The sequence below is a fragment of the Pongo abelii genome, chromosome 16 (genome assembly GCF_028885655.2).
Source record: "Pongo abelii isolate AG06213 chromosome 16, NHGRI_mPonAbe1-v2.0_pri, whole genome shotgun sequence".
In the NCBI taxonomy this organism is placed as follows: Eukaryota; Metazoa; Chordata; class Mammalia; order Primates; family Hominidae; genus Pongo; species Pongo abelii.
Window position 1 is genome coordinate 46,472,656 of NC_072001.2, and position 21,323 is coordinate 46,493,978.

At 45.2% G+C, this 21,323-nt stretch overlaps 1 protein-coding gene across 35 annotated transcripts in view; it reads right to left on the reverse strand.

The window, feature by feature from the left end:
• The window catches only part of PPIP5K1 (diphosphoinositol pentakisphosphate kinase 1), a 57,237-nt gene that overhangs the window by 19,827 nt on the left and 16,087 nt on the right, over positions 1–21,323 (reverse strand). For 7 of the 35 annotated variants that reach the window (XM_054532716.1, XM_054532708.1, XM_063716610.1 and 4 more), the window contains 9 exons: positions 21,015–21,238; positions 20,563–20,690; positions 20,240–20,354; positions 19,962–20,069; positions 18,913–19,029; positions 18,614–18,778; positions 15,643–15,733; positions 12,055–12,180; positions 5,959–6,096 (listed from right to left, as the gene is read on the reverse strand). In XM_054532716.1, coding sequence (XP_054388691.1) covers positions 5,959–6,096; positions 12,055–12,180; positions 15,643–15,733; positions 18,614–18,778; positions 18,913–19,029; positions 19,962–20,069; positions 20,240–20,354; positions 20,563–20,690; positions 21,015–21,238 — 1,212 coding nt within the window. Of the gene's footprint in view, positions 1–5,958; positions 6,097–7,580; positions 7,764–11,290; positions 11,354–12,054; positions 12,181–15,642; positions 15,734–18,613; positions 18,779–18,912; positions 19,030–19,961; positions 20,070–20,239; positions 20,367–20,562; positions 20,691–21,014; positions 21,239–21,323 lie in introns of all 35 variants that reach the window. The other 28 variants (XM_054532713.2, XM_054532705.2, XM_054532714.1 and 25 more) reach the window with 9 other exon arrangements.

Sequence of the window (21,323 nt, forward strand, 5' to 3'; positions counted from 1 at the left end):
CAAAAATTAGTTGGGCATGGTGGCATGTGCCTGTAGTCCCAGCTACTCAGGAGGCTGAGGTGGGAGAATCACTTGAATGCAGGAGGTTGCAGTGAGCTGAGATCATGCCACTGCACTCCAGCCTGGATGACAGAGTGAGAATCTGTTTCAAAAAAATAAAAAAGAAAAAGAATATGTTGTTTAATTTCTCTATTTGTGAATTTTCCAGTTTTCTCTTCTGTTATTAATTCCAGCATCATTCCATTGTGGTTGGAGAAGATCTTTTGTATGACTTCAACTTTTTAAAATTTATGGAGACTTGTTTTATGGCCTAAAATATGGTCTGTCCTGGAGGATATTTCACGTACATGTGAGAAGCATCTGCATTCTGCAGTTGTTGGATGGAATGGTCTATATATGTCTGTTAGGTCGAGTTGGTTTGTAATGTTCTATTTCCTTACTAATTTTGTTCTCTTTTTTTTTTTTTAATAGAGACAGGATCTCACTCTGTCACCCAGGCTGGAGTACAGTGGCACAATCACAACACACTACAATAGCCTTGACTTCCTGGGCTCAAGGAGTCCTCTCACCTTAGCCCCTCGGAGAGCTGGGACTACAGGCATGTGCCACCATGCCCAATTAATTTTTTAATTTTTTGTAGAGACAGGGTCTCACTATGTTACCCAGGCTGGTCTCAGATTCCTGGGCTTAAGCGACACTCCTGCTTATCCTTTCTTGTCCTCCCAAAGTGCTGGGATTTTCTTACTAATTTTCTGTGTGTGTGTGTTTTTTTTTTTTTTTTTTTTTTTTTTAGACAGAGTCTCGCTCTGTTGTCCAGGCTTGAGTGCAGTGGCACGATCTCGGCTTATTGCAAGCTCCACCTCCCGGGTTCACGCCATTCTCCTGCCTCAGCCTCCCGAGTAGCTGGGACTACAGGCGCCCGCCACCACGCCCGGCTAATTTTTTTGTATTTTTAGTAGAGATGGGGTTTCACCATGTTAGCCAGGATGGTCTCAATCTCCTGACCTTGTGATCCACCTGCCTCGGCCTCCCAAAGTGCTGAGATTACAGGTGTGAGCCACCTCGCCCGGTCATTTCCTGACTAATATTCTGACAATATCCTTACTAATATTCTCACTAATAAGTGAGTAATAATACTCACTTATTAAAAGTGAGTATTGGCTGGGCACAGTGGCTTATGCCTGCAACAACAGCGTTTTGGCTGAGGCAGGAGGATCACTTAAATCTAGGAGGTCAAGGCTGCAGTGAACTATGATCACACCACTCCAGCCTGGGCAACAGAGCAAGACTCTGTCTCTAAAAATAAAATAAATAAAAGTAGGTATTGAAGTCGCCAACTACTATTGTAGAATTCTTCCTTCAATTCTGTCAATGTTCGTGTCATGTATTTTGGGGCTCCGTTATTTGGTATGTGTTTATAATTGTTTTATCTTCCAATAAATTGACCTCTTTATCAATATATGACTTTCTCTTACTTGTAACAACTTTTTTTAAAGAGACAGAGTCTTGCTATGTTCCCAGTTGGAGTACTCCTGGGCTCAAGCAATCCTCCCACTTCAGCCTCCCAAGTAACTAAGACTGCAGGTATGCACCTCTGGACCCAGCTCCTCTTGTAACAATTTTTTTACTTAAAGACTATTTTGTCTAATACTGGTATAGCTACTTCAGCTCTCTTTTGGTTACTATTTGCATAAAATAAATTTTTCTATCCTTTTACTTTCAACCTATTTGTGTCTTTGGACCTAATGTGAGACTCTTCTCAAATATAAGACACCTGGCATACACACACACGCACACACACACACACACACACGCAGGCACGCACAAGGAAAGGTGGAATCTGTTAGAAAACAAAACAACATGAGAGAATATTACTAAAATTACAGTTAAAGGTATAAGTTGGAAGTCTGTCTTATTAGACTTTTCATTTGTTTATAATTATAATTGATATTATAATTATAATTAAATATTGACATTATTAGAGTAAATAATAATTTTTTTTTTTTGAGATGGAGTTTTGCTCTTGCCATCTAGGCTGGAGACCAGTAGCGCGATCTTGGCTCACTACAACCTCCGCCTCCCAAGTTCAAGCGATTCTCCTGACTCAGCCTCCTGAGTAGCTGGGATTATAGGTGCCCACCACCATGCCTGGCTGATTTGTGTATTTTTTAGTAGAGACAAGGTTTCACCATGTTGGCCAGGCTGGTCTTGAACTCCTGACCTCAAGTGGTCCACCCTCCTCGGCCTCCCAAAGTGCTGGGATTATAGGCGTGAGCCACCATGCCTGGGCGTTAAAAGTATAAACTATAAATTAATAAATTAAAAACACAAAACACTATTATATTTTCCTAAATCTTGATTGCTTTTCTTCTGCTCACCTTATTATAATAGTCTTTCAATTAGAAAACTGTTGGAGTTTTCTATTTTTATTTATTTTTTTTTTTTTTGAGACACGGTCTCAGTCTATCACCCAGGCTGGAGTGCGGTGGCACAATCTCGGCTCACTGCAACCTTCACCTCCCAGGTTCAGGTGATCCTCCCACCTCAACCTCCCAAATACCTGGGACCCCAGGTGCATGCCACCACACCTGGCTAATTTTATTTTATTTTATTTTTGTAGAGATATGGTTTTGCCATGTTGCCCAGGCTGATCTTGAACTCTTGAACTCAAGTGATCAGCCAGCCTCAGCCTCCCAAAGAGCTGGGATTACAGGTGTGAGCCACCATGCCTGGCTGAATTTTTGTTTGTTTGTTTTTATTATTATTATTTTTTAGAGATGGAGTCTCGCTGCGTTGCCCAGGCTGGAGTACAGTGGCACGATCTCAGCTCACTGCAACTTCTGCCTCCCCAGTTCTAGCAATTCTCCTGCCTCAGCCTCCCAAGTAGCTGGGACTACAGGTGCATGCCACCATGCCCGGCTAATTTTTTGTATTTTAGTAGAGACAAGGTTTCACCGTATCACCCAGGCTGGTCTCGAACTTCTGAGCTCGGGCAATCCACCCTCCTTGGCCTCTCAAAGTGTTAGGATTACAGGCGTGAGCCACTGTGCCTGGCCTTAAAATTTTTACTGTAAGTAATATTCCATTTTCTATAAAAATATTTAAGAACTGCAAATTAGAAAATAAACCAATTCAACGTTAAATAAATAAATAGAGTCTCTTGTGGACACTTTAAAAAATGCATTCTGGGCCGGGTGCGGTGACTCATGCCTGTAATCCCAGCACTTTGGGAGGCCAAGTCAGGCAGATCACGAGGTCAAGAGAGTAAGACCATCCTGGCCAACGTGGTGAAACTCTGTCTCTACTAAAAAAATACAAAAATTAGCTGTGTGTGGTGGTGCACACCTGTAGTCCCAGCTATTCGGGAGGCTGAGGCAGAAGAATCACTTAAACCTGGGAGGCAGAGGTTGCAGTAAGCCAAAATCGTGCCACTGCACTCCAGCCTGGCAACAGAGTGAGACTCCATCTCAAAAAACAGAAAAAAAGAAAAAAAAAAAGTGCATTCTGGCCAGGTGTTGTGGCTCACACCTGTAACCCTAGCACCTTTGGGAGGCCGAGGTGGGTGGATCACCTGAGGTCAGGAGTCCGAGACCAGCCTGGCCAACATGGCGAAATCCTGTCTCTACTAAAAATTCAAAAATTAGCCGGGCATGGTGGCACTCCAGCCTGGGTAACAGAGTGAAACTCCACCCCCAAAAAAAAAAAAAAAAAGTGCATTCTGAGGCCAGGCACAGGTTGTTCATTTGCCTTACAATGTTTTTAAGGAATGCTCTCTGCACAGCCACTTTTCTGCCCTGAGTAAGTTAGAGTTAGGCAAAACAAAGGTAGGCACTTTGTGTCAATCTTTCAAGTAGCCAACCAACAAATTAGAACAGACAAAATTCTTTGAGAATAAGGTCATCTCTGCTCCCTCTGGAACCAGGAACCAGGGTCCTACATTGAGAACATGGGCTGTCATCTTCAAGAGCACAACCAAGCCAGGGAGGCGGGGTGGGGCAAGAGTGAGTAAAAATGCTGCAAAGCTTTTCTGCCATTTTTAGGTTGCCTCTTTCTGGATTCAGCATTTTCCTGGTTACTGCAAATCTTTTACTATTCTCCAGAGTTCTCACAATGTTGGTTCTAGCAGTTTTTTCTTACTTTTTGGTGTTTCTGTGGATGAACAAGCCCTTGGAGCTACCTACCTAACACATGATTTAATTTTTACGTTTAGATTTCCGATCTATATGGAGTTTATCCTGGTATAGAGTGTCGGTTCAATTTCAATTTTTGTCAAACGGCTATTCAATTACCCCCCTGTCTATTTACTGAAAAGTCTTTCTGGCTGGGTGTGGTGGCTCACACCTGTAATCCCAGCACTGTGGGAGGCCGAGGGGGGTGGATCACCTGAGGTCAGGAGTTCAAGACCAGCCTGGGCAACATGGCAAAACCCCATCTCTACTAAAAATACAAAAATTAGCCAGGCATGGTGTCTTGTGCCTGTAATCCCAGCTACTCAGGAGGCTGAGGCAGGGAGAACTGCTTGAACCCAGGAGACGGAGGTTGCAGTCAGCTGAGATCCTGCCACTGCACTCCAGCCTGGGTGACAGAGTGAGACTCTGTCTCAAAAAAAGTCTTTCTGTCACACCTGTAATGCCAGTGCTTTGAGAGGCCAAGGCAGGAGGATCATTTGAGCCCAGGAGTTCTAGGCTGCAGTGAGCTGCGATTACAAAAATCAAAACTAAAATGACATTTTATAGAATGATTTAAAATGTGGTAGGGCTAGTATTTGCTCACTGCTCTTCTTTTCAGGGTTTTCTCTCTCTCTTCTCTTTCTCTCTCTCTCTCTTTCTCTCTCTCTTTTGTGGTAGAATCTTGCTTTGTCCACCCAGGCTGAGGTGCAGTGGCGTGATCATAGCTCACTGCAGCCTTGAACTCCTGGGTTCAAGTGATCCTCCCGTTTCAACATCCCAAGTAGATGAGACTACAGGCACACACTACCATGCATAGCTTTTTTTTTTTTTTTTTTTTTTCTGGAGAGATGGGGGTCTCACTATGTTGCACAGGCTAGTCTTGAACTCCTGGCCTCAACAATCCTCCTGCCTCAGCCTCTAGAGTTGCTGGGATTACAAACGTGAGCCACTGCACCCCGCTCATTCTTCACTGTTCTTGCTTATTTTTCAATGAAAACTTCAGAATTCAGGAGTGATATTTCTATGATGTTTAGTTGGCCTATGCAATTATACTTTTTATTTTTTTTAGATGGAGTCTCACTCTGTCACCCAGGCTGGACTGCAGTGGTGCAATCTTGGCTCGTAGCAACCTCCGCCTCCTGGGTTCAAGCAATTCTCCAGCCTTAGCCTCCCAAGTAGCTGGGACTACAGGCACACACCACCATGCTCAGCTAATGTTTGTATTATTTTTTTTTTTTTGAGATGGAGTCTCACTCTGTTGCCAGGCTGGAGTGTAGTGGTGTGATCTCAGCTCCCTGCAACCTCTGCCTCCCGGGTTCAAGCGATTCTCCTGCCTCAGCCTCCTGGGTAGCTGGGACTGCAGGCACACACCACGGCGCCCAGCTAATTTTGGTATTTTTAGTAGAGGCAGGGTTTCACCATGTTGGCCAGGATGGTCTCCATCACTTGACCTCGTGATCCACCCGCCTAGCCCTCCCAAAGTGCTGGGATTACAGGCATGAGCCACCGCGCCCGGCCTTATTTTTTTTTTCAGTAGAGACAGGTATCGCCATCTTGGCCAGGCTTGTTTCAAACTCCTGACCTCAGGTGATCCACCTGCCTCAGCCTCCCAAAGTGCTGGGATAACAGACGTGAACCACTGCGCCCAGCCAGCAATTATACATTTTTAAGTGTACTTTTGTGTCTTTGTGGATTGCCTAACTAGCTTTCTAATTTACTACTTTCTTATATTCTAGGAAGCATGGGCATGGGGGCAGAGGGAAGGCTAAAAAAATAAGAGTATCCATACCTGCAGATGCCTGTGCCTGGGCATCAGTGTGGCGCTGGCAGACTCTACTCAAGAATTCACTCACTTGATGTAGGGAAAGGGCATTATGCAGTGTTTCCAGAGGGTAGATGGTAGGCACCATGGAACACCCTTCAAACCCTGTTTGAAAAGAGATGGGCAAAGTCAATGTTACTCCTGCCAGATACACCTCAACTGGCCAAGGAAGCATGGAGAGTCCCTGAGAGCCATCAGGAGAGTCCGTGGCTTTTGGAGTGTGGGGTATCCAAGACTCTTAGGAGAGGGAACTCTTTGGAGCCCCTAGGGAGTCTGTTTTTCTCACCTTCAGATTTCCTAAAACATCTACCTGCTAAGGCCTCAAGGTGAATCAAATCACCTCTCATGCTACCTGTGGAGAGCTTGCAATGTCTCATGGAAAAATAAACAGAATCCCAGTAGGGTAAGCACCAACGTTGCTCTCACACTTTCTAGGGGAATAAAACAAGGATCCAGAGGTAAGGGGTGAAACTGCAGATCTAACATGAGATAGGGAGGTCAGGGAGCTGGGAAGAAACAGCAGATTTCGGGTATCATGAATAAGAGAACCAGATTAAGGAGAAGGACATGGAATCTGAGAAGGGGTTCATGCAAATTTAGGATGTCGGCAGAAAGGCTAGAATACTTGGATGCAAACTGGAGGGCATGCAATACACATGAAGCTCAGCCCAGGAAAATCACATGCATGAACAGGATGGGGATGGAAGTTCTTTCTTGGTAATTTCCATCACATCAAAGCTTCACCCTTCTGATCTACTGGAAAACCCCAGACTTGCTAGGATCTTTCTACTTCATCAGAAAAATGAGGCAAATGCCCTAGAAAAAAGAAAAAGTACTGATTCTCTGCTCTAAACCCAAGAATTCCAATGTAGGTCTATCAGTCTGGGTAGGGTCAATGGTAAACATAAACATGTAACCCAAATACTAGGGACTGGTGATGGAAAAAATGTCCCCATTGGAGGATCAAGAAAAACACATCCAAACCACTATCTCAGTCCCCAATCTTTCCTATGCCTCCTCAACATCTCTTTAAAGGGACTAAGGATACACGGGACAACAAAGTCTATGCAAGACAGCTTCCTGCTCACCAGTGACTAAAGCCCATAACTCAAAAGGATTATAACCTGACCATCTTCGAAGCTCTGGACTTTGTTTGCCCCAAGGATACAATTGAGGCTTCTGTGCCTCAATTTCCCCCGTGATCTAGTGGCAGGAGGGCAGGAAAGTTACTGTCTCTAGCTCCTCAGAGTGGCTAGAAAAACATTTGGATTTGAAGATGGTGGTAGTAGAGGGTTAGAGTGATAAGAACAGATTCCAAGGCAAGAGATTACTCCTGTATTGAACAGAACTGGGGAATGAGTAACATTAGGGGGCGGTGAGAAAGGAGAATAGGAAAGGGATGAGCAGCCAATGCTACAGCTACCAGGCAGTCTGGCCCCAATCCCATCCAAGCGACTAAATGCAAGTTACATAACCTTAGGGCAAATAGGAGAAACAAATAGGTGGGCTCTCCTGCCAGAAGTGCAATAAGCAAAGCAGTCAGTCCCAGCCAGGGTAGTGGCAGCAGCCAGCTTGGTGGCAGGGGGTACCGTAGAGGCACTCGGGGTCATCCTGGCCTGAGCGCAGCCAGTTCCGGAAGAGGCGCAGGTGGTAGGAGCACTGGTGCAGGTGATGCGCCAGCGTGGCATCCAAGGAGACTGGCCGGCCCCCTGTACAGTCAGAGGAAAAACTGCGCAGCAACCGGACCACAGGGTGCTGGTCATCCAGCAGCTCTGGAGGGGGTGAGGGGACCACGGCAGGAAGCACAAAGATAGAGAAAGAGAAGAGGGAGAGACAATGAGGGGGGCACTGACTAGCACAAGCATTACTGGGAGGTGGGGGCACTCAGATCCAAGGTGAGCTAAGAGAGAAGCAGAGATGGTCAGAGCCACTGGGCATCTCTTGCAGGGAAGAACAGTGGTGTCATCATACAATGAGTCTCAAAAAAGGGATAAGTGAGCCCTCGTCATACAGCAATGCCTTTCCCTTTCTCCTTGAGCATAATTCAGTCAGTGCTTGTAGACAGCAGTCACATCATTGTGAACAGGGGTGAGCTGGCAGTTTTGTGGCTGGGAGTCTTGACTACAGCTTCAGGATCCCTCATCATTGGATGAACCCTACTTAGGGCCTGCATTCTCAGGTGAATGGATTTATGAAGTAGAGATAAAAATTGAAAAGTTCAAAGTCACTCAGAGTGTCAAGGATGGTACTGGGTATCAAGATAGTCAAGCTAAAAAGGCTCTTTTTTAGGGCAGGACTTCTGGACCACACTTGAAGATAGCCAAAGACAGGGACGGTATTAGGCAGCTGGCACAGGAGACTGGCAGGAAACCAGGTGTAGAACTCCTTTAAAATGGTATGTGTGGAAAATGGAATCAGTATGTGAAAATACCAGTATTGACTAACCATCCTTTACCTTACTGTTATTTAAACAATCAGTTAAAAAAAAAAGTACACTAAAACTCAGGACTTAGAGATACTGTATCCATTACACAAGCTGAAAGTTGGATAATTTTATATTTTCTTCCCACTGCTGGTGAGTCTAACTGCATTTTTTTCAGCTGATGAGTGGAAAAGCTTTGATTCTGAACCCCTCATTTTCGCTACTTGGCAAACTTTGTGGATGATGTAATTCAGCTACAAAAGGTTGAAGGCAGTCAAAGGCATGTGGAGAGGGGTGTAAGAGGAACAATAGTGAAAAGATCTTAGAGAAAAGGTATGGGATCTTAAGACATGATGTGAGGATGGACAAGAACTTGAGTACAGGATGTTGGTATAGAGAAGGTAGAAACAAGGCAGCTGAGGATGACTGCTCAAAACTAGCAGACCAGAACTGGCTCCACAAGGTGATCCCATGAGACTGTGGTCTTCAGAGACCTTAGCTTGGATGTCAGGACAGATTTCAGCTCTACCTAGGCTAGTCTTGTGAGCACTATGTACCAATGGTCACATAGTTATATGGGTCCCTAGAAGATAACGGGCTTGACAAATCCAGTGGTCACACCCTGACATTCTGGTTAAGCATGAGCCATAGTCTTTCCCACTTTATTAATTTACTTTGGTGAATTCAGTGTGCAGCTTAGTAACAGGCTATACTTGTGTGCTGGATATAGTTACAGGATATAAGAGCAGCTTATTAGGAACAGAGGCAGAGAAAGGCTGAGGGCTGCTCTCCCATCAAAGTGTGAAGACACACTGCCTTGCCTCTTTTCCAAAGCCAGGTCCAGTATTTCCAGCTGCTATTTCAAAGCCAGATATCATGGCAAAGAGATGGTGATGACGGAGCTGCTGTGACTTATCTGCAACTACAGACAAAACATCCACTTTGTAATTGCAGGTCAGTCAAGCAAGATCTTGGCCATGGAGAAGAGCCTTCATATTTCTTGAGGGTCAAATTGAATCTAGATAATCTTCCTCAGCAAGTGACATACAGCTCCAAATTTCTCCTGTTGTCAACAGGTAGAGCCCAGATTCTGGCTTCTTAAGCATGTTAGCCTCCAAACTCCAGCACAAGAAAAACAAAGGAGGCCACAAGACCCCTGAGGAAGTATGCAGGGTATTGGAGATCTTAAATTTGTTTTCCTGCACAACACCTGCATTTTCCAGCTCTTTTTTCCTCACCTCTTTTTGGCAGAATTAAATCTTCTTCAACGGGTGAGGCTGCTGAACAGTACTTCGGGGAACTGGAGGTACATAGGTCTGAGGGTCTGTTTCATGGACTTGGGTCTTTTCTTATGGCACCTAAGAACTAGGAGATATGTGATTTAGCTCTGATTTCAGGAGCCCATGTTCCTTGTACTATATTGTGGACCCTAAGTCCAAGTCCCAGGCTGTGCTATTGATGTATCAGGTTCTATTCTGGAGATGGCTGTGGCACATGAAGGCCAGAAGAGCTTGAAGCTAAATGAGCGGGCACACCCATGAGGCTCTGAATGGGAACTCCTGCCACAGGCACAACTGGGAGCCTGGGGGCAGGGATAAACTGAGCCAGCATAAGCTGGTCAACCTAGGGAGAGATTTCAGCAGTGCCTTGTGAAGATGTACAACCTGACTGGGCTAAAATCTAGCAGCTGTCACTTGCTAGGCAATAGGAGATTAGCACGTAGAGGTTTTCTAGTCAGGAAGCCAGCGTAGTTTTATTTCCCTCAGAGAGTCTTAACTCTTGAATAGAAGAAAATCATACCTAAAAAGCCTAGATTTACCTTGAAGACAAAATATAATACAGAGAGACAAATAAGGATACCAAGGATAAAACTTTGAAAGAGAGTGAGCCTGGGTTCTCCTGCTATACCCTACAAAGAGACCATACCCTTCAATTTATGGTTTACAGAGATCTCCAAGCTCTCCCACCTTAGTGTGGGCAGACCCAGTTCTTCAATGTTCTTAAAATATTATTCCTTCCTAAGCTCTCCCAGAATCCCCAGCAGACATCTCCACTCTTCAAACTTCTCTGCAATAGCTTTACCATAGGTAGGCTGGTGCCACATGGAAACTACACTTAAAAACTCAAGGTACGGTCCTTTTTCTTTTACCTACTACCTCCTACTCCTTTCTTTTAATTTTTATCCCAAAGCAACCTGGGCTCTTGTTTTCTAGGCCCAGGCACTAGGTTAGTAGTAACATAAAGCAAATGTCAGGAGCACAAGAGCCACACAAAATACACATAATGGCAGGAGAAAGAAATATGGAGATGGGAAACTATATACTCAAGACTAACACCCATATAAGTAAGCTTAGGAGGTGGGAACTGCAGCATTGCTCTGAAAGAGAAACAAACTAGTCATCCACATCCACCCCAACAAAAGAGTTGGAGAAAACACAGAAAGATCAAAGTTATATAAGCTGAGGAATTGGGGGTATGGGGGAAGAGAAGAAATAGAATCAATCTAGGAAACACTATTCCCATCCTAAGAAGGGGAACCATCATATCTGTACACAGCCTGGCAGTCATGTGATAGGAAAGGGAGAGGTTTAATCAGTGTTTTGGTGGTGATGCTGACAAAGTGACATAATGGTGATGATGATGATTATGGAAGTAAGACCTTGAGTTGCTACAGGGATGGGGCAGCCAGGCTGCAGCCAAGACTAAGGCTGTCACAAGGAAACCATCCCAGGAGGGACACTTAGTGAGTGGCTCATTCAGAGACAGCAGGGTGTCAACACAGTGGAAGGAGAGGCAAAGTCAGTGTTGAAACTCAGAGTTAAGTGTCTAGAGGTGACATGGTGAGGAGGAATGACATTGAGTCAGAAGCAAACGTACCGTTAGTCGGATGCTTTGCAAACGACACAGAAAATCGTTTTACGGCCGGGACAAACAAGAGCTCTGGGGAGAAAAGACATCATGGGGATTATACCCATCCTTGTCCCCACCCTGTGCTCTGGAGTTTGCCCGCAAGATAGTCTGTTCTTTAAAGTTAGTTATCTGACCTGCTCCCCTCCCCATCCCTTGGATTTCTAACGAACACACGTCAATCTCTTTTCCTTTGGTAAATCTCTTAGGAATCAATGTGTCATCTCTACCACAATACACCCCTACAAACAACCCTAATTTTACCACTGTGTCTTCTTTCTGGTCATTTGGAAATAAAATCTTCACAGAAATATTCATCCCTTCCCCTAGTTTCTTTCCATATTATCTTTTCTGCCTTAGCTGAGTAACATTCTCTTCCCTAAACCAAATTTGCTGGATTTTAATCGAGGTTCCACCACATTCTTCCCAACCATGCATCATCCTCCTTGGTCCTTACCCCTACAGGCCAGAATCCAGGAAAGAGTACAAACTGATGCAGCAGGACTGTATGTGGGAGATTATGAAGGGATAAGCATAAATAAGTAGTATTTTTATGGCAAGAGGGAATGCAAATGGAGGGGTGAAAGGGGTCCTGGTTCCTTCTCCCATCTATTACTGATGAAGAAAACTTGTTATAAGGCCAGTGTCATCTTAAGCATGAATAGTTCTTGAGCTATGTCCTTGCTGAGAGACAAGTGAAAAAAGGAGTTATCCCCCAAAACCCACCCACATACCATCTCGGTGCTTCAGACTGGCAGGTGGTAGCTTTTTGCCATGGCTGCGGGCGTAGTCCTGAAGATTCGGGGCGCTGGAGGAGCCACCCAGCACTGTTGTGCTGAACAGCCCTGTGCACTGTGAGCCTGCAAGGCCGGGAGTGCGTTAGTAGCCACGTAAAGCCACAGCTATCACACAGAACTATACACAACTTCACATGATAACATCAAGACACACACACAGCCATTCAGAGCCACCACCACGTGGCCATTCCACATAACCACAAATGGCTTTACACTTCTCCATAGTCACAGCAGGCAAGCAAAAGGGGGATTCTTCTGAAGAGCTACATGGCAGAGACAACGGGCCACTACAAATGCAGGGTTAGTCATATTAGGGGATTCAAAGCTACTGAAAGGGATAGACTGTGCTCTTCAGGTGGCTCTCAGAAATGCTCAAATAACAGGTAAGTCCCTCTAGATTACCCCCAGATTTAGTTCGGCACCCCTTACCCTGGATATATAGCTTGAGAAACCCAGAAATCTAGTCCTTGTATATTTGAAAAGAAAAGGCTTTGACTGAAGCTAGAGACTATATTCTGAACACTCAGCTGGCACCCTTCCAATCCTTCCTAAGTTTTTCATCCAACATCCCCTCCCTTCAGGCCTTTTGACCTTTCCGAAGAATGAAAGTATGAGGTTCACATACTTTTTAAGACAGGGTCTCACTCTGTTGCCCAGGCTGCAGTGCAGTGGCACAATCATAGCTCACTGTAGCCTTGGTTTCCCAGGCTCAAGTGATCCTCCCATCTTAGCTTCCCAAGTAGCTGGGATTGCAAGCACACACCATCATGCCTGGACAATTTTTTTATTTTTAGTAGAAACGAGGTCTCACTATGTTGCCCAGGTTGGTCTCTAACTGCTGAGCTCAGGTGATCCTCCCACCTTAGCCTCCCATAGTGCTGGGATTATAGGTGTGAGCCACAGCCCCCTGCCTTATTGAACTTTTTAAGCTAGAAGGGACTCAGGGATCATCCAGTCCAACTTTCTTATTTTAGAGATGAAGAAACTGAGATCCAAAAGGGACCTCCTTTGCTCAAGGTCACATACTTTTTTAGAAGCTAAGCTGGACTAGAATCCAGGTCTCCTGACTCTGAGGACCAACTGTATTGTTAGAAAATAAATAACTATTTTTTAGGAACCAGCACAGTTTCTGCAGTCAAGATGGACACAAATTGAAGGGCATGTGAAGAATCAGTTGATTATATGTAGAGCATGCCTATTATGTGAGGAGCACCCTACTAAGAAGGAATACAGGAAATAACAACAAAAAGACATGTTTTTTCTGCTCTCAGAAGTGTATTATCTTGTAAGCCTATGCTCAAAGCCAGTTGCCCACACATATAAATTCAAAGAAAGCAAAGAGAACTCCATTGCCAATGAGAGGATTAAATAAAATTTGAATAATCTCTAAAGTGTGAAATAAATCAGACCAGTCACTGTCCCCAACAGCTGATCTAGAGGAGGGTTAGGCCTCCACGGTCCCTTCTCCTACTATAGCCTATAAGGACAGAGTGGTCAAGAGGAAACAAGACTGACACCCAAGTTCTCAGGATTTGCCTCTCTACTTCCAAAACCATCTTAGCCAAGACCCTGGGTTTGGCTTGGGACTTAACATTCACAGGGCAAATGGATGGAGTGGAAAGGAGTTCAATTTCCTTGAGGCCACCAAGAAGGGACCATGGTTTCAGGGGTCCCAGGATTTTGGGGTCACCAGAGCAATCAGGAAGTTCAGATGCCTGATGATTCCCACCCTGGAATTCAGGACCTCTCCCCTATACAGCAACTTCCTCCACCTTTCATGTTCAAACAGGCTCTGGAATGAGATTCCAGAGAGTAATAACAGTTGCTAAATATGACTGCTTTTCTTCAGAGAAGCTAAAACTAGCTGGCTCTTTCCCAGACCACCCCAAGCTTTGTCCTACATATACTTCCTCCACTGAATACTTTTCTGGTGCAGTCATGCCAACTCTGTTCTGCCCAGTCCTCAGATCATCTCAGAGGGTGGTCTCTACCTTATCACCACCATCTGCCAACCAGTTCCACGTCCATACTTCTGCCTTGCTCTTGAAGGCATTCCCATGGCCCACTTAACTGGGACAGACACACCTATCCTCTTTTCTAGTCTGTCTGAAACCTATTCTTTACCGGGACTTCTGGAAAGAGAGGTCCATGTCTTAGATCTACACTATTGTTGTTTCAGTTTGTTTTTTTTTTTTTTTAGTTGGAGTCTCACTCTGTCACCCAGGCTGGAGTATAGTGGTGCAATCTCAGCTCACTACAACCTCCATCTTCTGGGTTCAAGCAATTCTCGTGTCTCAACCTCCCAAGTAGCTGGGATTACAGGCATGCGTCACCATGCTCAGCTAATTTTTGTATTTTTATTAGAGATGGGGTTTCACTATGTTGGCCAGGCTAGTCTCGGAACTCCTGACCTCAAGTGATCTGACTTCCTTGGCCTCCCAAAGTGCTGGGATTATAAGCATGAGCCACTGCGCCTGGCCAGATCTACACACTTGTCATTTATTTCTCATGCCCCAAACCATCTTCCTCATTTCAGGAATCTAGAAGGCAACTTATTCTTATAAAATTAGCCTGGAAAGTTACCGAAACCTTTCTCCCCTTTGCTGGTCCAAAAGCTGACCATTTTGGAGCCAAGAAAATAGGTACCAAGGACAAAGGCAACAGAAAAATTAGAGGTGCTAAATAGAGAGAATAATAGGACAAGATAGAAACAGCCAGGGGACCAAGTCCAGACCCCACACAATCATGTTTGACCTCCAGTTCTAATTACTGGCTCACAGGGCACTGTGCTCAGAGATAGTTCCTCCCAAGGACTGCCCCACACCCAAAGAATACAATACTCTCTGAGGCTTGGTCCTTCCTGCCGTCTGTGCTCTTAGAAAAAGCTGAATGATGTTCTTTACACCTTTCCAGGGATCCAAAAATCAAGAGACATTTCCTCAAAGTCCTGAGAGATGCCTCTGCCACTACACCAGTCTCAGACTTGTCAATTTTCCAGAAGGAAGGGGAAAAAGTTACAGGATTAGGAGATGATGGAGGAAAGGGCAAGGTGGTAGGAAGGGCAAGAGCGGGGATGTGAAAAACACAGGTTTCAGGGGAAGACATGGCACATTTCTTCAAATGAGGAATATGACATTTATGAGGGCTGCAAGTACCTCTATTTATAGCTCTGTCTCTGATAACTCTGAAGGTTCAGAGTCTCCATGGCCCCTTAACGTCTGGGCTAGACTGGAGGGACAGATAAGGAATGAGAGGGAAAGCCAGAAAAACGCCCTTTGGCCAGGGAAATGTGGTTGGTATAGAAAACCAAGAGATAAACACCTTCCTGGGATGGAAAAATCATCTGAGATCCAAGTTCACATCTAACTATGGCTTCTCCCACTTCATCCTCCCTATCTCCACCTGATGATATTCCACTGATTGGATGGTCCCAAATCCCATGACTAAGGTTTCCCACAATAAAACTCTGGAGAACAGACAGACAACTTTTCCAACAATGGGTGAGAAATGTTGGCAAAACCATACCTAGGCCACTCTGCTTCATTTCTGTGGGTGGCCGTGAAGATGAAAAGAGCCGGTAGCCACCAGGCCTTGAGGATGAAGTCTCAGAAAGTACCTGCAGAAAAAGGACTCTATATTAATCATTTTGCCACCTCAACCCAAAAGTATAAAACCCAGGTCCTGGATGCCTGTCCGTACAAAGCCAAGCAATGTTAGAAAGTTTGGAAGAACCAAAGGATTTATAGGGGAAGAGGGATGAAAAGGGAACAGAGAATGTACTTTATGGAGGGAACTGTCCGGGGCATTTTTTATACTAGAAGGCACTTCTATTTTCAAGATGCCTTTCCCCACAGCCCTCCCATTCCCAATCTGAGTTTGAGAAATCATTATTCAACCCATTCCTAGTTCTCAGCAGAGCAGTTTCCTAATTGTGTCTATGCCCCCACCAGACTCAGAAAGCCAATCACAATGGCTCAGCCACAAATAAGAGTCTGGCCACCCTCTCTTCTTTCCATGCGAGAGCTGTGGCTACTGCAACCATACTACATTTCTTGTTTGAACCAAGAAGCCCTCCTCTCCAACTGTCTCACCCCTAGAAACATGAAACAGAATTCTTACAATGCCCGCAAGGGCCCAATCACACAACCCATCCCACCCAGATAGTGTCTGAGCCCCTAGATCCCAAAAAGCAAAGACAGAAGGCGAAACAGGAAGGTGAGGTAGGGAGGGACACCTGTGTGCAGGATGCCAGGTGAGTGGTGGACACAGCCCGGGGCTGTAGGTTGATGGCTAGGGAAGGCCGGGGGAGGTCTCCCGACCTCCTGCGGCGCCGTCCCCGCAAGGGGATGAGGTCCAGGTTCCCTGTGCACTGCATGTTCATGACCTGCAATCAGACCGGGTAGAAAGCCGGTCATGGCTCCTTTAAACCCCAGGCTCCCAAAAGCCCCAGTGCCCACAGGGCAGAGCTAGTTCCAGGGTTAGAGAGGATGACCAGCTAGGGCATAGCTGCTATAAAGGTCATAAGTTTTATAATCTAAAATAGTTAGAAAGTATGAGATGACAAGAGGAGAAGAAGGGATGGAGGGAAGGATAAGTTGTATGCCTATATTTATAGAGCAAGGAAGATAAACATTAACATTAGTATCATAAGGCTTTGCGACCAAGGAGCAGAGAGATGATTTTCTTGCAAAGCTGAGGAAAATATCCTGGACAACCATCACCCTGGATAAGCCAGGGTCTACGCAGCACTAGTAATTGAAAAGAAGGACTGTGACTACAATAGGAAGCTTAATATAGGCCTGAAAGAAGTCAATCTTATTAAGTCTGAGAGAGGATAGAGATGATACACAGAGAGCTTTCCTTTACCTGTGCCTTGTTTTTTTTAATGTTTTAATTTTTAAAATTTTTTGTAGAGACAGGATCTTGCCATGTTGCCCAGGCTGGTTTTGAACTCCTGGCCTCAAATGATTCTCCCACTTAGGCCTCCCAAAGTGTTTGGATTACAGGAGTGATCCACCACACCCAGCTGCCTATGTCTTATGAATGCATAAACCAGAAAAAAATGGTTGGGGGTGGCGGACGTGGTTCAAGCACAGCAGCACCAGGAGAGACTAGCAGACCATGTGAATAGGAAAGACATTTGGAGGAGCAGTTTATTGACGGAAGATTATGTATCATTCTATCCATGTGATCTATTGCATGTGAGTATAAAGGGTAATAGAGTACTACGGATACCAACCTACACCTACATCTCAAAGAGAAAATAATGTATATCCTACCTAAAGAAACTCTGCATATTACCAATGTCAATTTCACCTTAAAATAATCAGGAAGTAAAGGATGAATCAAAAGAAGAGACTGCAGTTCGTCTTCTCAGCTTTCTCCAAAATCTGAATTGCAAACCTTTTGCTGAACCTAGGTCAGCTCGTTATAGATTCTTCCGATATGGAGAAGAATCCATCTTCCATCTTCTAAAATGGAAAAACCAATTCCTCTAAGATAGAGACCTGGCACTGAGCCAGGGTGAACAGAGTCATTAGGACAGAGCAGAATCTAAATCAGACAGTCAAAGTCTCTGAGACAGGGATAAACTGTGGCGTCAAAATGAATGTAAGTGATACAGAAGGAGCTAGATAGGAGAGAAAAAAAAAAAAAAAGGATATAATTGGGCCAAAGACAGAAACAGTTTTTCCAGGAAAAAACCAAAACAAAAACCTCAGATGGTTAGCTGGACACAATATAAAATTAATAACACTTACTGCCTTTAGACTAGAGAGCTAGAACCAGAACTAGAGACAAACTCCAAGAACAGCAGAATATAGGCCCATGCTGATAAAGATCCTCATCAGAACAAGAGGAAGACAGACAGAGCTCTTGACTGACCCACTTTCTGGAACGACAGTACAGATAAAGTGCCAGATATTTGCTCCTATCTGAGCTATAATTTTTACCCAAGGTGACCAAGAGCTAGAGAGGGCTAGACCTTTAATATCAATTGTATTGTTATTATATTACTGCTTGTTGAGCATCTATAAAGTGGATACTACTCACATTTTAGAGGTGAAAAAAAAAATTGAGGCTTAGAGAAGTTAAGGCCAGAGAAATGTAGAGAAGTTACCCAGCCAAAGTCACACAGCTTCCAAGTATTAGACTGGGATTTTGGCCCAGAGTTCAAGCTGTTTCTACTAGATTTCCTTTTAAAGAACTACCTTTTCAAATTCATACAGAGGCCTCCTCCTTAATCTTATCTCTTTAAACCCTTATCTCTCAGGCATCCCTCAATGGCAACTCTTTAATCTGAGAAGTAGCAACAAGGTTAAAGAAGCTCTATTGGGAGACCAGCTGTGAAAGAGAGATTAAGTAAAACATATCAATCAGAGCAGAAGGACTCTGCTTCAAGTCCCAAGAGACCCCCCAAAGGGATCTAGTGGATCTGTGGATATAGTCCTATGAGCACTGCCACCCCTTCATTTTTTTCCCAAGGCCCTCTCATTACCTCCATGGAACCAGCTTTTCGGTTACGAATGAGGGGTGATCTCCTCGGGAGGCCAGGGCCCTCAGGAGGCTGGGGTGAAGTCTGCAAGGCCCGGTCTGGCTCATCTGATGCCTTTCCTGGACACAGGTTCTCCATACTGCCTTCGTTGGTTTTCATCTCCTCATTCTATACAATGAAAGGCAGATAAGGGAGGCCTTTTAATGGCCTCCAAAATCCTAGCCCTTTTACTTCTCCCTGTACTGTTTCCCACCACTTGGTTCCTAAGTCCTTCAGTCCCAAATCCCAGCACTCTGACCCACCTCAGAAGAGGCTGGACGGAATCCACAGCCAGCTGGGGCACTGCCTTCTTCCTCAACACCTTTCACTCCAGGGCTGAAGTGTAGCTCCACATGGAACCGTTCCTCTGATAAGGGATCCTACGGAGCATAACCACAAGAGGGGGAAGTTGGGAGAAGCTGGATATTGTGGTGGAAGTAGAGAGGAACTGGAGAGGATTCATCCTCCCAGGAATTCAGGGTTTTGTCCCACTCCGGGGCTGACCTGTTATAGCTTCCTTTCAACTATATATTATCTCTTACAGGATCCTCATTCCCTCATCTCTACCATTTGTGATTTCACCATTGCACATGACTTTTGAACTTCCAGCTTTACAACCCTTCCCATCACCTTCCACAATAACTCAGCTTGGCTATGGTGCACATAGCAGAACATTTAAAGATATCTTGTGGGCCAGGAGCAGTGGCTCACACCTGTAATCCTAGCACCTTGGGAGGCTGGGGCAGGCAGATCACTTGAGTCCAGGAGTTCGACACCACCCTGGGCAACATGTTGAGACCCTATCTCTACAAACAATTAGCCGGGCATGGTGGCACATGTCTGTCATCCCAGCTACTCAGGAGGCTGACGTGAGAGGATCACTTGAGCCCAGGAGGCAGAGGTCGCGAGGCTTCAGTGAGCTCAGATTGTAGCACTGCACTCCAGCCTGGGTGACAGAGTGAGAGCTTGTCTCAAAAAAAAAAAAAAAAAAAAAAAAAAGTGTAATTGTGGAGCCGTATGCAGAAGGTATATGTATAACCATGTTTGAGGAAATAAGACTTATAACTTTGTCCCAAATTCCATACTCTTCCTAATGCCAGAGCTGTGTTCTAGGTTACCTCTCTGGCTCAACAACATCCCAGAACACGTTTTCCATTCCAGTAGGAACCTCCTGGATACTCTGTGTCATGCTGTGCCTAAGTGCCACACCTAGCTGGATTCTCCAAATTATAAGGATAAGCAAGTTTGTTTTTTTTTAATAGAAGTCAAAAGAAGGGGCCTTCCTCTCATCCCCCACCTGCTAGTTCCTCACCTGCGTGTTGTCCTCATAAAGCATGATGACAATCTGGGTCATGTAGTTAAGCTCTGAGATGGCACTAAGATAATCCAAAGCTCGCTGCCATTGTGCATCCTGGGTCTCCTACCAAATGCAAAAAGAGGTAAGCCATTGCTTAAGGAAACAGGAGTCAGAGAATGAGCAGGGAGCCAATGAGAATGGAGAAAGCTTTCATTTAAAAAGCATGAGGAGAAGAGTAAAAGAATGCTGGGAAAAAGCTGTTCACAGGCTAAAGAAGAAGGAGAAATCCTTACATCAAGAAGTCCTCCATAACGGAAGACACTGAGCAGGGAGTGGACGTGGCTTTCACTGGTGAAATAGAGACGCGTTCGAACGTGGCGACCTGGGGAGAGCACGCCTCGGGAGTACCTGAGATAACAGCTAAATCACTCACACAATCAGTTAACCCTGTTCCCACCCTTCTGCAAACTCCCTCCTCCCACCTCAAAGACTTCTCTCCTTTCCATCCCAAAATCTTGTTTATTCTTGGTTCCCCAGGCTGTCCCAGCTTTGATTCCCCCAAGGCTCCCTGACATGCCCCTCCCTCCATCCAACACCCCTCCCAGCCCTCCCTCACAGGGGATGCAGCTTGTTGACAGACTCATCCTCGTGGGTTCTCTGCAGGTCAAGTAGTATCTTCCGCAACAGTGGAAGACAGAAGCCCACAGCAATTTCCAGTTTCTCCTCCCGACTGATCCCGTACTCCTAGGGGCCACAGGCCAGGAATAAATACCTCAATAAATCTTGTTTTCTCATGCCTCATATTCCCAGGACCAAGATCATGCCTGTCTTCACCTCACGTCTAGGGCTTCTTTCATATCCACTACATTCCCCCTCTTCCAGGTGTCTCCTGAATTAGCCTCCTGTACTTACCAAGAGCCAGAGTGGACCCTGAGAAATGTAGCAACTCAACTTATTCCTTCTCTAAGTTGCTTTCCTCTAGTCCCAAATCACCCTTCCTTTCCACCTTTTCTCTCTTTCCTTCCCAACACCCTCCTCCCCAGGCTAGGTCCCTTATACAAGACACACCTGGGGAATGACCACATCAGCCAGTGCCTTAGAGAGACGGAGCAACTCTGCTGTGCCTTGAAGTCCCAGACTCCCATTGTGCTGCACATCATACTTGACACAGTCATAGATGTCAGGGATCTTACTGATATCATAGCGCCCACTCTTCTGTCGAAAGTCACGCTCCAGCTTGCTCCAACGCTGTAGCATTAGCTCTAGTGTCTCACTGTGGTAGAGCTGCAGGTCTGGAAGAAAGGCAGAAATCAGATAAGAATCAAAGATTTTACCTCCAACAAAAGACCCCGACGACTCTGAAGTACAGCCAGAGGG